The sequence below is a fragment of the Vombatus ursinus genome, unplaced genomic scaffold, assembly GCF_900497805.2.
Source record: "Vombatus ursinus unplaced genomic scaffold, bare-nosed wombat genome assembly UNPS02014812.1, whole genome shotgun sequence".
In the NCBI taxonomy this organism is placed as follows: domain Eukaryota; kingdom Metazoa; phylum Chordata; class Mammalia; order Diprotodontia; family Vombatidae; genus Vombatus; species Vombatus ursinus.
This window is the reverse complement of record NW_020954590.1, coordinates 37,333,465-37,357,140: the sequence shown is the minus strand read 5'-3', so window position 1 is coordinate 37,357,140 and position 23,676 is coordinate 37,333,465. Positions and strand designations below refer to the sequence as shown.

At 36.5% G+C, this 23,676-nt stretch overlaps 1 protein-coding gene and 1 pseudogene across 5 annotated transcripts in view; one reads left to right on the top strand and one right to left on the bottom strand.

Annotated features, from left to right (window-relative positions):
* The window catches only part of LOC114054137 (piezo-type mechanosensitive ion channel component 2), a 527,965-nt gene that overhangs the window by 431,812 nt on the left and 72,477 nt on the right, over window positions 1-23,676 (bottom strand). For all 5 annotated transcript variants that reach the window (XM_027877280.1, XM_027877282.1, XM_027877281.1 and 2 more), the window contains exon 2: window positions 9,858-9,953. In XM_027877280.1, the coding sequence (XP_027733081.1) occupies window positions 9,858-9,953 (96 nt within the window). The remainder of the gene's footprint in view (window positions 1-9,857; window positions 9,954-23,676) is intronic.
* Window positions 18,320-19,043, top strand: LOC114054140 (annotated as a pseudogene).

Sequence of the window (23,676 nt, the reverse complement as noted above, 5' to 3'; positions counted from 1 at the left end):
CTCTCTCTCTCTCTCTCTCTCTCTCTCTCTCTCTCTCTCTCTCTCTCACACACACACACACACACACACACACACAGAGTCACTCAATAAATTCCAGTGACTTTCTATTGTCTCCAGGAACAAATACAAAATGCTGTTTGGCATTCAAAACTCTTCATAACTGATCCCCTTCCTATCTTTCAAGTCTTCTTACACTTTGCTCTTGGACATACTTTTCAATCCAGTGACACTGGCCTCCTGGCTATTCCATGAACAAGACACTCCATTTGTCAGCTCTGGACATTTGTCATCTGGCTGTCCCCCATGCCTGAAACCCTCTCTCTCCTCAACTCTTCCTATTGATCTCCCTGTTATCCTTAAAGTCTCAACTAAAATCCCACTTTCTATAGGAAGCCTTCTCTCCATTAATGATTTCCTATTTATCCTGTATATACATTGTTTCATACATATTTGCATGCACGTTGTCTCCCCCATTAGACTGTAACCTCCTTGAGGAGAGAGACTGTCTCTTTTTGTATCCCCAGCATTTAGAATAGTGCCTGGTACATAGGATGTGCTTAATAAATGTTTAACAAACTGAATTAAACACTGACACTTTAGACACAGACAGGGAACCCAGAAAGTGCCACTGAATGGTAGAAAGAGCATTGTGTGTGGATTCAAAGAACCTGAGTTCTTCTGATATAAGTTCTATGACCTTGAATGATATGTCACCTAACTTCAAGTCTCACTTTCTTTGTTTGTAAAATGTATCTATTATGTTATAAGATTGTGGTGAAGATAAAATGAATATTATATACAAAGCATAAAATAGCATGTATAGTGATTAGACAGATAACCTCAAACCAGGAACCCTAGTCAAGTCCCATCTCAGCAACACTTACATCCACACACAGTACTTGCCCAAGGTCATGCGAATACATACATACATACACACATACATACATATACAAATGCATGTATATTAGGCAAGTCACTCAGTTCTCTAGACAGTTCTCTAAGAACATAAGTTGCACAAGATCAAGAGGAAGATTTAGTAGAAATCAGAACAACTGAGTTCTAAGCCCCTTCTCTGATAGAAATTTACTGTTTAACTTTAAACACTAACAAGTTCACATTTTCTCAAGTGTTTTAAGGTTTCCATAGTATTTTCCTTCTAACAGTCCTGTGAGGTTGGTCATAACACATATTATTATCTCCATTTTAAAGAAAACTGGCTCGAGGAGTATGACAGGTACAGTCTGAAATAGCTGGTAACACAACCGTTTGAGCTTCCAGGCATATCAGTTTATTAAGCAATGCATGCCAAATGCATAACAAACTGGGATCAGGCTTCCTCAGCTTGGCACTGGACCCTGAATACAGAGGAAGACAGGTTTTAGAGCATTAAAAACAAACAACTAACGGGATATAAACCAGGATACAGGATTAGATAATCTGCTTTCTAACTGAGGGGAAAATTAGGGGCTTTCCAAGTTGGGAGGCGATAAGTGAGTTTCAAAGTTTGAGAGGGGGGAGAGTGAATTGATACAATTCCCTGAAATCAGAAAAAAAAGAAGTGTCCCACTCCTCCTCAAGTGTCTGTATTCAACCAAATGAACCAGAAAACAGTAACTGATTGACCAGTATGGGGCCAGTTTTCAGAAAAGGCATATGGGCTGATTAAGAAGCATAATTATGAGAAGACTCCTTGCATCAGTCTTCACATCTGACTGGCTTCTGGTCAACATAATCTAGGTCCTGAGTTTCTCTAAGAAACAGGTAGCGGTGGTCCAGCTTCCTAGCCATGCAGGGCTAGGTTCAAACAATAGAATAAAGTTTTCTCACAATTCCCATAATTGAATAAGGTTGTCTCACAAGACAGAAATTGGACTACACCCATATTTGAATAGAAAGGGAATGGAACTAGAGCCAGAATTGAATCACAAGAGGGATTCAGTGTAGTTCACTCAATTCCCACAATTCTCTCAGGAGATGAGCTGATTCTTCTATGATTCCATATAGTTAACAATCATCAGTGCCAGCATTCAAACTCAGATCCTCTGATTCTGAGAGGAATGGTCATTCTACTACATCACACTGTAAGTCACAGAACCTCTCCATACCTCAATTCAACCATCTATAAAATAAGAGTGTTAGGCTAGATAAATGCCAAGGTCTCTTTCAGCTCTGAATATGTATGATGATACAACTGTCCAAGAGTAAATCTGGCTACTGCAAAAAGACAGTCAGTTTATTGTCACCACAGATATTTCATCAGAAGTTTCCTATTGATCTAATAAGACTGTTGAAGGAGGAATTTCTAAATCAAGTGGGAAGTTATAGCTCTAATTTCTCACCTCCAATATTCTATGACCATATGTTTTAGTCCACACTTTTCAGCTATCATACAAATTATAAACACAGAATTTGAAGAGAAAATTCATGCTAAAAATCAATGCTAATGATGAAATTCTTGCAAGAATCGCCCCTCTGACCTGTATGGGAAGAGGAGAACCATCACTCAAAGTATGGTCTACTAAAATATTCAATAGAAGCACAGACAACTGTCTGCTCCCAGGAAAAACAGTGGCTTAACATGTTTGACTTTTGAATTATTCCATGGTACTTGAAAATACTACTGATTCCAGGCACAAAAGATAAATTTAACTTGAAGGCCTCTTTGGATCCATTCAGACTCTTAATGTCATTCTCAGATTCTGCGGTAAAGTGTATTCTCCCAGATTTTTCCATCTCTTCTCTTATTGGGCTATGTGATTAGCATATACCTAAAATAAAAATTGTAATTGTTTATTATTCATCAGTAACAATTCACTATGAGGAATAACATTGTAAACCTTAAAATGACATTACACGTAGTAGTCTTCTTTCCATTTCTCTTTCTTTTTTCTTTCTTTATTTCTTTGTTTCTTTCTTCTTTCCTTCTTTCTTTGTTTCTTTCTCTTTCTTTCTTTGTTTCTTTGTTTCTTTGTTTCTTTCTTCCTTCCTTCCTCCATCCCTTCCTCCCCCTTCCTGCCTTCCTTCCTCTCTTTCTTTTTTCTTTCCTTCCTTCTTCCTCTTTATCATCCTTTTCCTCTCTTTATCCTTCTTCCCCTCCTCTTCCTTCTCCCTCCTCCTCCAACTCCATGTTTCCCCAAATGCATTGGATACTTAACTCCTTCAGAGCAGTAGGATAATTCTTAGTAAATGCCTACTTTACACAGCACTGACTCACCAGCAAAAATCGTATCAGGCCCTGACACAAAACCAGTGCAATGCTTCAAAATATCACCTTTAAAAACCTCCTTTGAGGGGCAGCTAGGTGGTGCAGTAGATAGAGCAGCAGCCCTGGATTCAGGAAGACCTGAGTTCAAATTTGACCTCAGACACATAATGCTTACTAGCTGTGTGACCCGGGGCAAGTCACTTAATCTCATTGCCTAGCCAAAAACAAAACAAAACAAAACAAAACAAAAAAACCCCTCCTTAGAATTCAGTCTAGGGGCAGCTAGGTGGCGCAGTGGATAGAGCACTGGCTCTGGATTCAGGAGGACCTGAGTTCAAATCTGGCCTCAGACACATAACACTAGCTGTGTGACCCTAGGGAAATCACTTAATCCCATTGCCTAACCCCCCCCCAAAAAAGGTTAAAAAAAAAGAATTCAGTTTAATTTCTAAAATCTACCTAAAGGTAAAATACCCCAAAGTATAGCTTTCAAATATCTTTGCTCAGAGTCCTCCTCTCTAGATGTTTAAAAAAACAATGCATGTATTAATTGTCAATCTCTATCTTGGCCCTGAAAAGGCAGGAAAAAGCAAAAACAACATGATGTCAGAATACAAGTGTGAAAAGGACACGAGTGTTTCCTTTTCTTCCCTCACAGCTGTCACCTTTAGCAATTTAAGGGCAGCATAGCAAACACCTGTACATTTATTTGCATCTTGTTTTTGCATTGTCCTTGTATTGTTTTGTTATAAAATGAACTGGCAGTTTGACTCTGAGGGTGATTTCCTTACATAGGGATTGGCTTTGATACTTTTGATTTTATTTTGTAGTTCTGTTTTTACTGGCAACATAGGACCCTTGTGCACCTGAGTATAAACTTGTGGGCCTGTTAGTGATGGGCTCTTGCCAAAGTGTAATAGTAATGGCACTCTAATGGTACAGGCTGGGAGTAGGGGGCTGCTTAGTTTGATAAAAAGGCTGAAAATGGGGATTGTCTCAGTGGTATAGGAAATCGTGTCTGAAACTGGGGGATGTATACATTTAACTCACTTTAGAATAAAAGAAAAGGAAGAATTCAAAGTAAAAACTATTTTTTTTTAAAAAAAAATGAGCCTATATAAAACTGTGTTTTTTTGTTTTTTTTTTAAAAAAGACATACTAGTCAATTGTATTTGTAATCTTTTCCCCTTAGATCATTGTGGCTAGGAATAGCAGGGTCTTGTCTTTCTAACTGGTCTGATATTCCAACCAGAGTTTTTGGTCCCCAAACTCCCTGAGGTTTCCTGGAAGGAAATTGTTATTTATAATTAAAGATGAATGAGCTATACACTCTCTTCCAGACATTAATCAGATCATGAAGCAATGATCCCCTCCTTCTACAAGGGAGGTGGGTAGAGCCCTTCAATCAATATTCCTCTGTTCAAAAGTAAATTGTTGTTTTGCTTCTTTTTTTTCTACCCAAGAAAATGATCTTTAGATTGGAAAGAAGAGGACAAAAGTGATTAAGAGGGCAGCAACCCATGATTAGTGAGGAGACAGTAAGACAGTACTAATCTTCAATAAGATCTAGTCACCAAGCTTAGATTAACTATGTCCTGCGGTAAAGAAGTAGTGACCGATTGCTGAATCACCATCACAGATTTTAGAAAGTACAGAGAGTGGAGTGGTGCTGCAGAATGAAAGAAGAGCCACATTTTTGATAGCCCTGACTGATTTCTTGAAACAATTCTAGAACATATTATCAAAGGGGAATTTAGAAGAGGAATCAATAACCAACATAACCACATTCAGAACAGTTCATGCCAAATTATCCTCAAATTCATTTTGGACAACATAACTAGGTAAGGGGACTGCTGTAGACAATATACCTAAATTTCAACAAAGAATTCAACAAAATCTCCTATCTATTTGTGAAAATGATGGAGAGATATAACACCAGTGGAAGGCTCCAAAACATTTCCTTTAAACCCTTCTTAGAATTCAGTCTGATTTCTAAAATCTGCTGAAAGATAAAATCTCCTAGCTGGGTAGATCTGTAACTCAAAGAAGGATTATTATTAGGGTCAACATCAACTTAGATTGTTTTCCAGGGAATTATCTTTTGTCCCATATCCTCCTACATCATCATCAATGGTTTGGATTGTCACATATAACATGATTATCTGTTGGCAGATAATACAAAAATAAAAGTGATGGTTAATGTTTTAGATGTCAAGAGTCAGTGTTTAAAAAGATCTTGACAGGCTAAAACAACTGACTAAATCTAATGAGATAAAATTTGAGATGTGGAAGGAAGGAAGCAAAATCCTACACTTGTGTTCAAAAAGTGAGCTCCAAGCTCAATATAATCACCTTGTATGACACAATAGCCAAAAACTCTACCTTAGGCTACATTAAGTAAAGGATTGTATCTAAAACAAGGGTAGTGATAATCCCACTGTACTTTTCCCCATTGAGATCACAAATTCTATTCATTTCTTGGCATCAAATTTTAGAAAAAACTTTCATAAATTGTACTGTACATGGAAAAACAAGGCCAATTGAGATTGAGACCATAACATATAATGATCTATTGAAGGAACTGGGATTCTTCAAAGTGGAAAACATATGATTAGGGGAGTGTGAATGACAGTTGTCTTCAAGTTTTCAAAGGGCTGCCATATGGAACAGAGATTAAATTTGTTCTGGTTGGCTCTGGACAGCAGAATTGAGTGATGTGAAAAAGTTGAGGCTACATAAAAGGGAGAAAAAAGTCTGAAATCATTATATAAACTTTTTTATTATTTTTATTATTAGCATATCAATTATAATTGATCCAAAAGTATAAATTATCACCTTGTAAGGTTGTAGAGTTGTCTGCTCTGTCTTCACTGGAGGTCATTAAGTAAAGTCTGGATAATCACACATTAGAGATACTATAGAGGGAATTCCTATTCAGGCACTGTTTAGACTAGGTAGTCTTTGAAGTCCCTTCCATCTCTTAGATACCATCATTCTGTCAATGAGGCTGAGGCTGGGAAATAGTTAGTAGTCTAGTTTGACTGGAACACAGTATGTGAAAAAGAGAGAAATGTGAAATAGGGTTGAAAAATGAGGTCAAAGGAGATCTTTAAATTCCAGGCTGTTTCTTTTTTTTCCCTTATGAGCAAGAGGGAGCCCACTGAAAGCTTTTACATAGAGGAGTGACAGCCACAAATTTGGAAGATTATTTTTGGCGTCTCTGGGAAAGATGACTTGGGGAGGAGAGACCAGTTAGGCAGTTATTATCCAGGAAAGGAGTGATGAAGTAATGAATTAGCTTAGTAGTAATGAGAAAAGATAGATGTAGAAACTTTAGGAAGGTAGCAGGTCTTGGCCACTGACCAGATGTAGAGAATAAAAGAGATGAAAGAGTCAAAGATAATTGAGATTTCAAACAATGGTGACTGGGAGGGGTGGGTGGGTAATGCTATCAGAAGAAGTAGGGAATTTGAGGGGATGCTATTTAGTAAGATGATGTGTTCAGTTTTTGCTAATGTTGAGTTTGCTATAACAGTGAAACATTAAGTGAAAATGCCCATTACGCAATTGGAACTCAGGGAACAGACTGAAGTTGGATCATAGATTTGGAGGCTATTGGTATAGAAGTAATAATTGAAGTCACTGGTGTAGATTAAACTTCTAAAAGTGAGGGTAGAGAGAGAATAGAAGGGCTGAGAAAAGAGCTTCAAGGGACAGTCTCAGGGGAATGCAAGGAAGACAATGGACCTGCAAACAACCTCAAAGGAGTAGTTAGACAAGTAGGGTAACTAGGAAAGTGCAATGTTATGGAAGAAAGGGGAAAAAGAGTATCCAGGAGGCAGGGGTGATCAACAATATCAAATGCTATAGACAGGTCAAGAAGGAGAGGGTTGAGAAAAGATTATCAAGTTTGGCCATCTAAAAATTACTTTGGAGAAAGCAGTTTCGATTAATACTAGGGAGGGAAGCCAAGTTGCAAGAAGTTGAATGATAAGGAAGTGGAGGCATTGAAAGGAGTTACTTTTTCCAGAATTTTCACAGTGGGGAGGAAGAAGATAAAATAGGACTTTCCCTTGATTCAGTGTTCCTCCCCGTAAACAAAACCCAGAGTATTACAGTGAGGATTCTAATATTACTTCCTTAGTTACCTAAGGAGCATGAGAATAGAAGAAACAGAGAGGGAGGAAAGAGAGTTAGAGTCAGGAGAAACCTAGGGTTGAATACTGCCTGACACTTACTGGTTGCATAAACATAGGCAAATCACTTAATCTTCATGAGTGTCAGGTTCCTCATCTGTAAAATGGGGATAATAATACTGTTAATACTTATACCACAGGGAAGTCATGAGGATTAAATGAAATAATATGTGTAGAACTCTTTGAAAACCTTAATGCAATGAGGTAACATGGCATGGTGTCTTCAGGTAGGGAAGAGAGGGAGGGGAATACATATTTAATATTTGTGCCAGGCACTCTGTGTCACTGTGTACCATGCACTGTGCTAAGCACTTAAAAAAACAGTATTAACTCATGTATCCTCACCAAAAATATGTGGGGTAGGTGCAATTATTTTCCCAATCTTACAAGGGAGGAAACTGAGGAAAACAGAAATTTAAGTGATGTGCCCAGGTTTACAGTGTCTCAGACTGGATTTGAACTCAGATCTCCCTGATACTTGTCTTAGTGCTCTGTCTACTGTGCCACCAGCTATCTCAAGTTATACTAAGTGCATTTTTGTTACTAATCAGCTGAGGTGTGGCTTACTTAATGTATTTATCAGATCTGAGGCTTCCGACCTGTGTTTATGGATTCCAGAACTAGTGTCCAGAACTAGTGATTTCTGTACTTTAGAGAGCTAGCCTTGGAGTCAGTAATACAAGAGATTCAAGTGTCCTTCCAGCCTCTCACCCAACTCTACCTACATATAATGGCTGAGATATTGGGTAAGCGACAACCTCTCATCATCCCAGGCAACTCCCTAAGACTATAAGCTTCATAGTAGGAGCTGATCTCCAATGGTAGAGGGAATTTGTCACTGGGAGTTACCCTATACCAGCGAAATCATAGATCTGCCCGAAATCATTATATAAACTTCAACTATTATTATCATCATCTTCAGGATGAAATTCCTTTTGCTATGATAACATACAAAGCATGGGAACATTTACAAATTAAGCAACAGGATTACTGACTCTCCTATAATTCCATGGTAAATAGGCGAACTAAATTCTAACAAGAACCCCAGATTATGCATTCATCCAGTTTGCTTAAATCTATCTAGAAAGATATTGACCAATCTACAAAATGTCCATTTGGAGAGTAGTAGCTGTAGCTTTCTGTAGAGATGGGGGTAGACCCACACTGGTATGTTTTGGCAGGCTCTCCTTACCATAGAGTCTGTTTCTTTATACTGACCATACAAAGGTCACTATACTTTATTTAACTTACATTTTTAGAATAGTCATATTGACTCTATGCTGGTCTTTGCAAGTGGGGGCCAGAGATGCTTCTTCATGAAGTGTAGGTATCATTCATTCAATGATGATTTGCGTAGATTTCCATGTTCTCAGCCCTATATACATATTCCCAAATATTACGCATATTCCTGAATAATATACATATAACTAACATAATTGAATCTTATTGCTTTAGGTTCTTCTTGCAACAAGAAAATAAGCACAGCATCAACAGTTGCCACTTTTAGAAAGAAAATTTAAAATCAGTGATCATACTGCAAGCTGTTAGTCCAATGCCATCAGTTGAAGGGTGAGAGACAAGAGAATTCATCATGTGGTGTTTTATATTATAACTAAGGATATTACTTTTTCTCCAAAATATTTACTCCTTAGGGGACAAATTACTAAAATGATTGAGTCAGCCTGACATCCTCACAGCTCAAATTTCTGTGGCTCAGTGAAACTAGGAATCGAATAGGTTATCTTTCCTTTTCAGTAAATGATCTTTATAATACCTATCTTCCTTCTAAGTTGAAGGAGAGGTAATCTAGACTTTTCACAAATGTAGCTCCCAAGAAATGTCACCACAGTCCCAAACTATGCCTTTACTAATTAAAGTTTAGAACATATTCACTGGAAGAAGATGGTATAATACTAAACTGAAATGCAGATAAGCTGAGGTTCACTCAAGGCACTCAATACAATAGCGGCTACTGCCCCAAGTCTCTGATTCTAAGCCTGGTGAATTCTGAAAGTACTACACTCTGATTATGTTCTGAAATCTGTCATCCCCTCTCCAGGACAAGGTTTTCAATTCAATAGGCCAATGTGCCTGCCAGTATTGTCACATCATCAATATCATTTTATTGACAATGCTTTCAATTAATCTTAACTAGCCAAAGCATTCCCAGCACCATGCCAGGCCTGCTAATAGGAGCATAATACGGAGATTATATGGTGAGAATAGCCATATAAGTGACAAACACATGCACCCTGAACAAGAGCCATCTGGCACTGCTGATCTCAGCTGTTGGCATGGCTAGCACCCAGTGGGCCCTTAAAGAGCTCTGTGCTCTGCTGAGACATCACCTCGCTCATTGGAGGAAGCCAATGTAAGATTTTGAGCCAGGAATGATCACATTATGTTCCTTATTGTCTTCAAGTCACTTTAAAGAAAGGAATTATAAATTATCTTACCTTGCATTGTCGTTCTGGTGGGTTCTGAAAACAGAGGAATGAGCAAGAGGTAGATGAGGTAGACAAATGAAAGCCCATTGTACCGGAAAGCACACGCTGCATTTGGAAAGAAGAGGGAAAACCATATTAGTTGAACCATCTTAAATAATGGAGAATCCAAAAGGATGTGAGGCTAATGGTGCAAGCTATTACCTACTCAAGGTGCATCACTAATTAAATAGTTCTTTGCAAGTTCGTCTTCTTCTCAATTATTTACTTCACATATTTACCATGGAATTATGGGAGAGTAGCAATGACAAGTATTTGCTGAATTAGGGTGTACCTTGTGTTTTATATAGTGGAGAATATGAAAGAATTGCAACTTGGTATCATTGAAAACATTATGCAATTTCCCCAAAATAGATTAACCCCATGTCTTCCTACTCAATTCTAAGTCAGTTCATTTCCACTCTGAATTGACTTTCCAATAAATGGTTATTGATGAACTAAATAAATGCACTATATAACAATCTACATTCCTTAATATGGATTTGTTCTTTATCAGATGAGATATTTGTAAGCTCTTAGCACAGTATTTGACACAACACAGTAGATACTTAATAAATGCCTATTCTCTCCCCTATTTCATTTTTCAATCACTTTTTTTTCCAGAGAGAGTGGTTATACCATTTTCTTTTCATTGTTGGGGAAATCACCAAGGAAACAACAGTGTTTAGTGTTTTGTTAGAATTAGAATGCTCTCATATAAAAAAAAATCATTTGGACAACCTCATCATCAAAAGAAAAATCTTTACTTCGGATTTCTGTCTTAAATCTTCTGACATAAGTGAATGGAATGAATCTTAGATAACTTTAAGTCTGTCTATTTTATATACTACTCCATGGAAATATTTGCTGGATATTCAAACAAAGGTATTTCCATGATCATATCTGTCAAAGAATCTTGTATAATTTTAATGTCTGCATGGGAGACACCTTATCTGATGTTGCTCTTTTTTGTTCTACCACATCAAATGCTTTTTTAAAAATACAATCAATAAAAAACACAGAGATACCTGACATGCTGTGTGTGTGTGCGTGTGTATGCCTTTCAGTAGTTCGGCTATAAGAATGGAGTCTACTTTAGAAGGTCTCATGTAGTATGCATTCCCAATCATTTAAAGACCATTTTTGTGAAAAAAAAATATATTGAAAAGAAATTCAATTCATATTTATTTATTTTAAATGACTGATATGTACAAAACACTGTGCTGGGAATATTCTAACCAATTAGGTCCTGACCCCAAGGTGCTTCTATCCTACTGGAATATACAACATATACACATACAAGGGAACACATGGTGGTTGAAGAAGAGAAAGAATTTAATTCTTCTATATGGGAAATGGTCAAGGAAAGGATTTAGAAGGGAGGAAGTACTTAAACTGAGCCTTGAAGGAAGATATAGATTCTAGAAGAGAGATGAAGAGGGACTGAATTCCAAACATAGTGGATGGCTCACATGAATACACAGAGTTGAGTTATTTAACTTTACTCACAGGATGGTGTCCTCTCAGTCATATTTCTAGGGGGTTTGTTTGATCATTTCTATGCCTTTGGAAATTTCCTGTTTAAATCTTTTTTTTTTTGCAAGGCAATTGGGATTAAGTGACTTGCCCAGGGTCACACAGCTAGTAAGTGTTGCATTTGAGGCCAGATTTGAACTCTGGTCCTCCTGACTCCAGGGTCAGTACTCTATCCACTGGACCTCCTAGCTGCCTCTATAATTTATCTTTAAAATATATCTTTTGCACAGATTTCTTTTTCTTGATTTCTTTGATTAGATTCAGCCCTTCTTCCCAACTCCATCTTCTGAATTACCATGAAGTTTAAATGCGGTGGTTTGATCATCATTGCCAATGAAAAGAGATGTTCATAACAATAACAGTGGGACTATCCCACTTGGAGTTGTTCTTTCTCTCTTTCCCCCACCCCTCATCAGTTTCAATTTGAAATAGTAGTTGAGATGATTACCTTAGCTGGATCTCAGGCCAAGTTCTTTGCAAGTTCATCTTCTTCTCAATTATTTTTCTCTTTTCTAAGATAATAGTTTATTCATAATCCTCTTTCACTCACCTTCTTATGTTTTATAAGTGAGTTTTATTTTTTAAAAGTTGCTTTTTTTCTGTAGTTTTTGGAATTGTGAGGAAATGTACTTTGCTTTAGGTTACCTTCTTTGACAAATAGGGCTAGTCACTGTCACTATCTTTACTTTTGGCAATTTCCCAGTTTTTGGAGCTGACAGTTTATTTGGACTTTTTGTGATTGCATATAGTTATATGTTATAAAACTGCAACTATCCCACCTTTTGAAGTAACTATTAAGAGCTGTCATTGTATGATTTAATTTTATAAATATGGAACCTGTTTTCCACTGGTAAACGTGTTGAGAATAAAGGTACTCCAAGAAGACACACAAAGACACACACACACACACACACACACACACATACACACACACACACCCTCGAATTTAATAGTATATTCGGAGAGAATGAAAAATTGTGAGGGAGAGAGAAAAAAGTGAGAAAAGTAGAAATCTACAGGGTAAGATAAAAAGGATATAGAAGGAAAGAAAAATAAAGGGAAGAAAAGGGGTGTTTTTAAAAATTTATTGCAATGTGATCTTAATATTTTTATTATTTCAGCCATATGATCACTGCTACATTTTATTAACATTTAAAACATTTTATTACATTATATTTCCAGTTTTACAATTTTAGATTTTAAAGTTAAATATTCTTGGAAGTATTTTTTTTATCAAAGTTCATCCTGCTTCCTTCACCCCCGCAACAGTAGCAAACAAAGCCCAATTAGCTACATCAGGGGATACAATGTCTTAAATGTTGAGAGCCTCTATTTCAACTCAGGGCATTCTGAGTGATCATAATCTAAATTGGTAATAGCCTGAGGGTCTTTGTTTATTTTAACAGTTGCCAAAGCAGTAGATATACATTACTTAGAGAGAGCAACTTCATTAATAAATGATAAAAGAGTTCTGTCAATTCAGTGTTTCTATGTCGTAGTTTTAAATATTCTGTACTTGTGCACTCTAGAGAGGTCAATTGCTTTTTGAAGATAATGACTCTCAGTGTGCAAAATTCTGGTCTAATTTTCAATTTGCTAGTGTGTGTATGAAGAATCCTTATTGAGATACAAGTGAAAAATAACTTAAAAAAAACACAGCTGCTGTTCATTTACAATGATCGAGTGAAAAAAAGTTATTTTTAAAAGCTAATACAGATTCCTATTAAGGAACAAAGGATGCCATTGGAATTAGACACAGGAAAGCCCTCCTAAGTCATATATTTCATTGTCTATTTGTGCAGTACTCTTCCCTTCATTATACTGTCTTGTGTTTTACATCCGCCCAAGACTCAAATGTCCCAAACATACTGAATCTGTTAGAACAGAAGCCAGACAAATACTTCTCTTCCCTTTTCCTTTACCCTCTAACCTTGACGTCCACCATAGATATGTGAGGGTCACAGTTCCTGTCCCAAATGTTTCCTTACATTTTTTTTAATTTGTAAAGAAATTTTGTTCAAATCAACTTTTCTCACTATTGTTTAAGTTGCCAAGAAATATACTTGTTATGTCTCATGTGAAAAATACCTTTAACTTGTTTCAAAAGAATATCAAATATCAAATAACTGGGATAGATAGAACTGAAAACAGGGCCAGATCTGTAGGACATTTTATCTTACATCAACTTGTCCAGAGTTCTCTACTGTCTACAAAAACAATAAGTCTAATTAGGTTTCATTAATTTTATGTGTGTGGCCTATTTTTTTCTCTAAGTGTGATGCTTAGTTTATCACAAAATAACACATTTATAGGACAGCTGTCTATAAATGCAGAAGTTAATGAGATAAAAGAATCTGATAGATTCTTATTTTCTATTGTCTCTGGGGACCCCACAAATACTCCTGATGGATTTGGAAAAAAGAATAATAGGGTCCACAAAGGTTTCCTTTTAAACATATATTGCCCAATTCTATAAATCTTGATCTTCTTCTGAAATCTAAACAATAATTAGTTGCCTTATAGACCATATAACCCATAGATAAAGATTATGAAAATTCTTCCCCTTCTATCAGTAATCACTTGAAGAGCAAGCATTCAGTGTTCACCTACTATGTGGGAGGCACTAGGCTAGGTGGTAGGGATACAAAACTAAAAACTAACAATCCCTGTCCTCAAGGATATTACATTCTACCAAAAGAAACAATATGTACACATATAAATAAATACAAAGATAAACTCAAAGTAATTTCAAGGGAAGGCATGCTGAAGGTGGGGTGTGATGGATGAAAGAGAGAGATTAGGAAAGGTCTCATATAAGCTTTAACCTTTAAGCTTACCTTGAAAGAAACCTTGGGGCTCTATTAGTTTCTTTGAATGTAATAATTATCCAAATAGCAGTTCTACCTGCAGAATGTTGAACAAAAAACTACTTATAATTTAGCTACCTTTTCACAATTTAGCAAAACTTTGTGATACTCAGTTATTGTCTTTCTTGGTTGAAAAACAGAGAATTTTAAAGAGTAATTAATCAAAGGGCAGTTAGGTGGTGCAAGGGAATAGAGCATGGACCCTGAAAACAGGAGTTCGACCTCAGAACTCACTTAATCCTGATTGCCTCCAAAAAAAAAAAGAGTAATTAATCAAGAAAGCTCAATTTCTTTCTATTTTCTGTTTATGACAAACTCGTCTGGGCTTTTAATTCCTCTTTTCCAGTCAAAATTTGCTTGATATTTTCTTTAATATAAAAAAAAATAACTATCTTGCCCTCTGCTTTGCTCTAACTTACCCCAAGTAAAGCTTCTGTTTTCAAGACAGAACAATTTGACCATGAAAACCTAAGAAAGGTTGGCATGGCCATCATTCTAATTAATTATTTCTTTGTTGCTTTTTTATTTTTATGTTAAACAAAGCATTGCTCCTCTCTGACAAGCCATGAAGAAATGCTGACTATCACTGATAATAAGGTCTCCTACTACACTTAAATTATCAGTGCCAAAACTTTATAAGACTCCTGATTTTGAGATTTGGTTCTCCATGGCAGCATACCTGAATCCCATTCAATCCAATGAGAGCCTGTTGTGCTAGGCTTGGGTCACAGAGTTGTGAATAAATGACATTCTCCTTTACAAAAGTCAGGGCAGCCATTGTGTTCCTTTTCTCCCCCCAACCATGGGGCTTGGTTATCCATGAGCCACAATGACAACCGAGGGGGAAAGGGTGCCATGAGAATGGTAGGTACCAAGAAGTGCTGCTCATGTTGGCTGTATGGGAATATTTTCCTAGCAGCAATGGCTTTTGAGTAACAGAATTAATTTACTGCCTGCCATAGTTTCCTTCTTTCAAGAACTTAGGAAAAATAGATTTTTTTTTGTAAGCTTCTACTGTGGGCTGTAGTATATTACACATTATTCTTGGCAACAGCCTCTCTGGACTGATGTGTGCATTAGCATGAAGAGAAATCAATTCAGCCAGCAGTAATGAAGTCATATTTCTTCTTTCTTCAGCCTACAAGGCTGCCTGACAGTTGTATCTTGTTGAACAACTTCTACAGCTGAAAAATTGATTACATAGCCTGGTGATCTGGTTCACGAATCTTCTTTGAGGATCTCAGTTCTGCTCTCAGTTTCATTTAACAGCTGTTGCTGAACTCATTATAAACCTTCTGTTGCAGAAATGTTGCCCACAAGGCACTCAGTCAGCAGGGGGGCCGAGACTACAAATTGACTGTCCTTTGGCTTCAGTACAGAGCTGAAGTCGTTGGCAAATTTCTCCTGATAGTCTTCCTAGCTTTTTCCTGGGGAGCACCTTTACAAGCTTAAGTCAAGCAACATATGGAGCTAACCCTGCTCCACATCCAGATGCTGTTGTTACTGCTGGCAGAAGAGGCACACCTTTTTCAGAAAGCAAAGCCAGCTCGTTTAAAATGATCTGGGTTTTATACCACTAAAGGCAACAAAACTAATTAGAAATAGATTGTTGGCCATAGTAAGAAGATTTCTGCTTCCAAATCAACACCCAAAGCAATAGAAAAATTGATCCAGTACCTTGGAATCAGCCTTTTCCTCTCAGCATATCTCATTAATTTTCTGCTTCTCTCTTCTATATGTTATCTTTAATTTTGGGCTCACAATCATAGGATCACAGATTTGGGGGTGGAATGGAGAAGTAAAGGTCATCTTGTCTAAATGTCTCCTTTTACAGATGAGAAAACTAAGGCCTAAAGAGGTTGTTACTTTTCCAAGGTCACATAAGAAGTAAGTGATAGAGCCAAGATTTGAAGCCAAGTCTTCTCATTCCAAATACAGCACCCTGTCTACTGCACCATGTTCTCTCCTTGCTTTTATATGTATATGTATGTATATATGGATATGGATATGGATATGTATGTATGTATATGTATCCACACACACACATGCTCTGTGTAGGTTTCAGGGATATATTTGGAAATAAAAGTGATATAAAACTAAATGATACAAACATATACATATGTATACCTAGTCAGCCACCCTTTATATAAAAACATACTAAAGAGGGAAAAAGCAGGGAAATAAAATTAGCCAAGACAATATCTGAGTTTGAAAATACATGTCATGCTTTCATAGTCATTGTCTCTCATCACCACAAAGAAGGAAAGTGGTACTTTCTCCTATCTTTTCTTTATCTTACACCCTACTCAATATTTTATCTGTCACTCTGAAGTACTCACAAACCCAAAATGTAGTCCAGGCATGGAAAGGCACTAGAATTGTTCCTGGTATGTCCTTGGAAACATACCCACACAGCCTAGGTCCCTTAGTGGCTGTCTAACCCTTCCATTTCCCTACTCGATTTCTCCATTTTGACAAGCAGATGATTATTCTGCAGGTATCTTTTCAATTTGTTTCCCATCCCAATCGCATAAAAATCATCTTGGATATAAATAATGAATATATTGGGCAGAAGTAGTATGTCAGGACATCTAGATTCAACTCCTGGTTCTGACCCTTTCTTACAGTATGATTTTTGATAAGTCTCTGTACCTCAATGTTCTCTTTAATAAAAGGGAGATATTAAGATCAACACTATTACTTCAGAAGGCTATATGAAAATCATAGGAAATGTATCTTAATGGATAGAGGATTAGACTCGCTATCAGAAAGACCTAGGTTGAAGTCCAAAACTGAAATAGGCACACATGGAATCTATTGAAATACTCTAAGCTGAAGAAGATAAAGGTGGTTAACTAGAATAATGTTTAAAATTAAAAAGGGAAATGAGTTTCTGTGAAGAAACAAGTATTTTTTTCTTAATATTTATATTTTGCATTTAGGGATCCAGGAAGAGGTGAGGAGAAACAACTGCACTCATGCCATCATCCTTACTGAAAAGAACAATTGACTATGTATGATGTTCTCAAGGAAGAAAAAGTATAGCTGAAACCAAAAGTTCAAATTTTATCCTTCTGAAAAATGGATTTCACTTTAATATTCAAGACTCTAAAACATTTTGCTAAACCTCAGCACAACATACCCTAACTTCTCCTACATAGAAAGCTTTAATACATGCTTTCCAATGAATTGCTCCATTATATTATTACTCATACCACATTTACTATTATAAGAGGCTGAAGGACTTCATAAATAACTCTAAAGCAAGCACAAAATGGAGAATCAGGAAATCCCAACTAAGTCCCTTTAGGGCAAGTTACTTAATTTACTTCCATTTCTCCCAGTCCAGTGCTTCTTGGTTCAAGAATCTTTCATGGCCCCCTATTGCCCCTGGGATAAAATAACAAACATTTAAATTGACATTTAAAGCCATTCACAATCTCTATCTAGCCTACTTTTCCCACTTTATTTCACATTAAGGAATAAATGCATGAATTAAAAGCCATCCATTAAGAACTTTATATATATACATATATATTTATATATATTATATATGTGTGTGCATATGTGTGTGTGTACATATATATGTATATGTATATGTATGGAAAGAAAAGTAAAACATTGCCTGATGGCTCAACATTTTGTCTTCTACTTCTATGCTTTTACACATGTTGTCCCCCATGCCTGGAACAAACTTTCTTTATCTCTGACTTTTAGAATCATTAGCTTCTTTCAAGGACCAAGGCAGGAGTCACTTCCTTGGGGAAACCTTTCCTGAGTCTCCCAGTTGTTAGAGTGCTCTCCATCCTTAAATTATTAACTGTTATTTATATATGTTACATAAATTCGCAGAAGAACATATGGTCCTTAAGGCCAAAAAAAAGTTTTGGTTTTTTTTGTTTGTTTTTATATCCCGGATGCCTAGCACAATGCCTGGAACATAGTAGGGAGGCACTTAATGAATTATTCTTGAAATGGATCAAATTGATACAGTTCTTTTAAAGGCATTAAAATGGGTCTTAAACTCTTTTTCCAGCTACAATCATGGTGGGTGTAGAAGAAAAGAAGAAGCTACCATCCGTTCCAGAATCCCTTTTGAAAAAGTGAAAGGCTTCTGCAATACTGAAAGCCAAATGCCTAAAGAAGAAAATGGCTGTAAAAAAGCTCTGTAAAATATGGAGGAAAGTTGTCTATGAAAAAGCTAAAGCCTACCATAAATCAAATCTGTCAGGTTAGAATGGCACGCAAAGCTGGCAACTACTATGTACCTGCTTAAGCCAAGTTAGCTTTTGTGATCAGAATCAGAGGTATCAATGGTGTTAGCCTAAAAGTATTGCAGCTTCTTCATCTTCGCCAAATCTTCAATGATATTTTTGTTAAGCTTAACAAGGGTTCAATTAACATGCTGAGGATTGTGGAACCATACATTGCATGGGGTTACCCAAACCTGAAGTCTGTGAATGCCTTAATTTACAAACGTGGTTATGGCAAGATCAAGAAACAAAGAATTGTCCTGACAGATAATGCCCTTATTGCAATATCTCCTGGTAAATATGGAATTATCTGCATGGAGGGCTTGATCCATGAGATCCTCATGATTGGCAAGCACTTCACAGCTGCCAACAACTTCCTGTGGCCCTACAAATTATCTTCTCCATGAGGCAGAATGAAGAAAAAGACTACACATTTTGTGGAAGGTGAAGATGCTGGTAACAGGGAAGACCTGATCAACAAGCTTATTAGAAGAATGAACTAAACATCTCTACCATGATTCTTTTTCTAATGGTCTGTTAATAAAAAATGTCTGTGTTAAAAAATATGGGTCTCAAGGAGAAATATTTAAATAATAAATTGAATGAGATTGTTACTTCTTTGACCTCTCTGAACCCTCCTAGGCTTATTTCCCAATCAAACAAAACAGAATTCCAAACTCCTAGGGGTCTAATTTTAGGTATTTATCATGAATGATGTTTAAGATGCCCTTGTTGTGGGTTGATAAGTAAGCTGAAATTCGCAGAAAGAGTAGAACACTAGATTGAGAGCAAAAGGTTGCAAGGTTCACTACCTGAAAGTAGACACACCCTTCTGGACTTCACTCATTTGTTTTCCTTTTTCTCCTTCAGCTAAAAAGGGAGGAAAGTCTAAGAACTAAAATTAAGCCTGTTTTTGTTCTTTTTTTAAAAAAAAAAGGAAATTAAAAGGGGTTGAATTAAATGATAATCTAAGGTCCCCTCCAGTTTTTAACATCCTATAAATCTACAAATAGAAAAACAGTGGCACACAAAAGTCCTGAACCAGTAAAATCTAAGGCTGTAGATCAAATTAATGTTATATTTAAGCAACTAAATGGGCAAGAGTACATTGGAAAAACAAGATGAAGAGGAAAACAAAGATTCTGATTGGCCTGTATGTGAGCCTGTATTACTATTTTTAAAAACTCACTAGCCTCTCCTTAATACAGATGATGGATGGACAGTGAACAATTCTAATTTTTCACAAAGAAGCAACTAAAATGTATTTTGTTTTCTTTTTTCCCTCAGCTCTCATCTGGAACCCGTTAAATTTTGCAGCAGTTTGCCTAGAAATACAGTCTAAAAGTTAGGGGAAAATGATTTCTGGCTTCTTGTTTTAGTTTTCTTGAGAAATGTACCTTAGGGACATCAAAACTTCTTTCCCTAAAGCATCATCCAGATAATAATAATAAGGGAAAAAGTTAAATAGGAAAAATGATGCAAAATACTCCCAATAGTTGGTCCAAAAATGAGGACATGTGAACTCCTTCAGGGCAGAAAGTCTTTGGTCTTTACCTATGTATCCTAAGCACCCAGGACTCTGCCTGAACACACGGTAGGACTGGCAAGCTAATCAATTAATAGATTACAAACTGTGCTGATAGAAAACTGAATCTGAGTCTTTCTTTTAATTTCTAGGTAATGGAAATCTTTGCACTCTAACTGGTTTCTAACTTGATGGTGAGGCATCTTGCTCTTTCAATGAGTGCTACTAGATTGAGGCAAATTTCAAGATGCCTGTAATTGTGTTTCCTTCCTCCAAAATATCCAGCCCTTTCACCACCTGGGGAGTTATCAATTTAATTCAATAAGTATTTATGGAATGCCTATTGCGGGCTAGGTGTTATGCTAGGTACTGGGAACAAAAAGACAAAAATGAAAAGATCCTGCACACAAGTAAATAGAAAGTATATAACCCCTTTCAAAGAAGTTAGTTCCATGATCAGATTACTCCCTGACATGTACTATTACATTCAGTGACACTGGCATCCTGGCTGTTTCATTAACAAGACTCCATTTCTTTGCTCTTGGTTTGTCCTACATGCCTGGAATGCTCTCCCTCCTTTGCTCTGACTACTGACCTTCCTGGCTTCCATTAAGTCCCAACTGAAATCCCATCTTCTACAAGGAGCCTTTCCCAATCTCTCTTAATTCCATTGCTTTACCTCCATTAAGTATTTCTCATTTATCTTGTATATAGCTTGCTTTGTATATGTTTGTTTGAATGTTGTCTCCCCATTAGATGGTAAGCTCCTTGAGAGCAGGAAGTGTCTTTTCACTCCTTACATACCCCTGGCACTTAGCAAAGTGGCTGGTATATAGTAGGTACTTAATAAATATGTATTGATTAAGAATAAAGTCAGACAACTTAAAATTGACCAAGGCAAAATAACCTTTTTCATCATGCTAAAACCACAATAAAGAGGGAAGGCCATTGCCATTACCATAATTGTCTCCTTTTTTTCCATGACTCTATACCAAATACAGCCATATACAGACTCCAAATACAGCCACAGGACTACCCTCACCTTGGAAGGTAAGGTTATCTCTATTTTATGGGCAGAGAAGTTAAGAAATAGTGCCACATTTTTCTGCCTTACTGCTTTGTTCAGTTGTTTTTTAAAAAGGCAAATTACAGTGCCTTATTTGATACAAAAACAAACAAATGATGAATTCAATGGAGAAAAGATGTCGAATTAGTTGTTTGAAAATCATTATAGATTTTCAAACAGTTCTGATGCATATCGATACAGCCTTGGTGCAGCTGACCCCTGGGTCTTTTTTTCCCCCTTAACTGTTTCCTAGCAAGATCATAAGATTTAGAGCTGGCAGGGACCTTAGAGGTCTTCTACTCCACGACGTCTTTAACTTTTTCCACTCTCGACCCCTTCAGTGCTTCTTAAACTGTGGGTTGTGACCCTCAGTTTAAGAAGGGCTGATTTACACATGAAGAAACTGAGGCTCAGAGGTATTGACTTGCCCAAGTTGTCATAGATATTGGGCTTCTAACACTAAATCTAACACTAATTTTTGTTTTTTTGAAGGGGGAGGGTGCTCACCTGAAATTTCTTTGGTTTTAGAGCCTCTAATGAAGAAACTCCCTTAAAGATAGGTAGATAGGTCACTGTATTTGTGATCATGGAATCCGGGTTCAAATCTCTGCTATGATGATTATTATATCTGCTTGCCTTTGGATAACCTCCTTGAGCCTCAATTCCTTCATCTATAAAATAAATGAGTTCGACTAGATGACATCTGAGGTACCTTCAAGCTGTAAATCTATCACCCTATGATTGAAAACCAAACAACAATTCAGTCTTAGAGAGAAGCCAAGGGATTTGCCCAACATCAAATAGACAGTATGTGTTAGAGAGGAGATTTGAACCCAAGTCTTCCTAACTCCAAGTTTGCCACTCTCTTCACTATTCTACACTGCCTCTCCATTGTATCGTGCTGAATACTGCCAGCTTGGTACCTGTATAAACTGAATCGGGTTTTGGTCCTACTTTTATTTCCTTATACTTATTCTCATTGAATGACAATCTCTCTGAAGATGGATTTTTTCCCTCTCATTGGAATTTCATACAAGTATATTTAAATGAAAACAGCTTTAATCAATTTCATTCTATTTGGGAACTTAAAGCTTTCAGTTCTCTTATCCAAATTTGAAGTCATACTATGTGATTCAGTGAATGAAATCAGTGTGTGCTAATCTGAATATAAGGAACTACTACAGAGGAATGGTATTTTTGTAAGCCTTCACAGGGATAAAAAATGTCAGTGATCCATTAATTGTTAGAATTACAAAAATTATTGATATCACAAGTGCTATATTCACGTGATCATGCTTTTAAAGTTATAAAAAGATTTTCACAGAAGCCATAATGGCAAATCACTAGGAGTAAGACAGTGGAATTAGGAACAACTAATAAAACAAAACAAAACAAAACAAAAAAAAGGTGTAGACTTAAAGAAAACATTTCAAAGAATTGGTGGACACACAAAAAGTTCATTGTGATTATAATGGATGCTGGTTTTTCCAGCCAATCTTTCTTATGAGAAAAATCATACATATACATAAATATACATATAAGAAAAATCATACAATTCAGGCACCTCCCAGCTACCATGTTCTCTTTTAAATGTTGTGAAATATGTTTCTTCCATGTAAATCAAATGGAAGAATAGAACACTTGACTATTTTGAAATCCTGGATGATGTCAATCAGTTCTCTCACCATACCTGTCTCTTGGATTTTCCTTATCTCAAACTTCTTCTAATGTTAAAGTCAGCATTATATTTGACTACTTCTCCTCTCCCCTTCCATGACTCCACTGGGGTTGTAAAACTTCTTTTTCAGGATTTCATGGCTGCTGCTGGCAACCTACCCACAGATGAAACTAATTACTTTCCAAGATAGCTGATTTTTCTACCTAGTAAAAAATTATTTCAGCACTCACCAATTTTAAGGATGACAAGAGGTCTAGGGGGCAAGAAAGCCCTTTTAAGCCCTAATTAGATAAGATCTATGTTAGACTATGTACTTTCACAAACTTTCACATTTCATAGGGCTAAATCAAAATGCAATGCCAGATTTATTGTCTGGCATGCTATCAATCAGAATTTACTACTGACTAAAATGTTCCTATTTTTGGAACACAATTCTATCTAATTTGTCTGGTTAAGAGGACATAAAGTATTCTAAAATGACTTTTGGGGCAGCTATGTGGCACAGTAGATAGAGTGCTGGGCCTGAAGTCAGGAAGACTCCTTCCTTTTCATGAGTTCAAATCCTATCTCAGATACTTACTAGCTATATGACCCTGCGTAAGCCACTTAATCCTATTTGCCTCAGTTCTTCATCTGTAAAACTTAGTCAGAGAAGACAATAACAAATCATTCTAGTATCTATGCCAAGAAAACTCCAAATTGGGTCACAAAGAGTTAGACATGACTGAAATGACAACAACAATATACCTTTGAATAACTGAAGGATAATTAAATGATGTTCATTAGAGCTTTGGTGGTTATTATATTATTGTATATGTATATACATATATATATTTGTATTATTGTATATATATTATATATGGTATA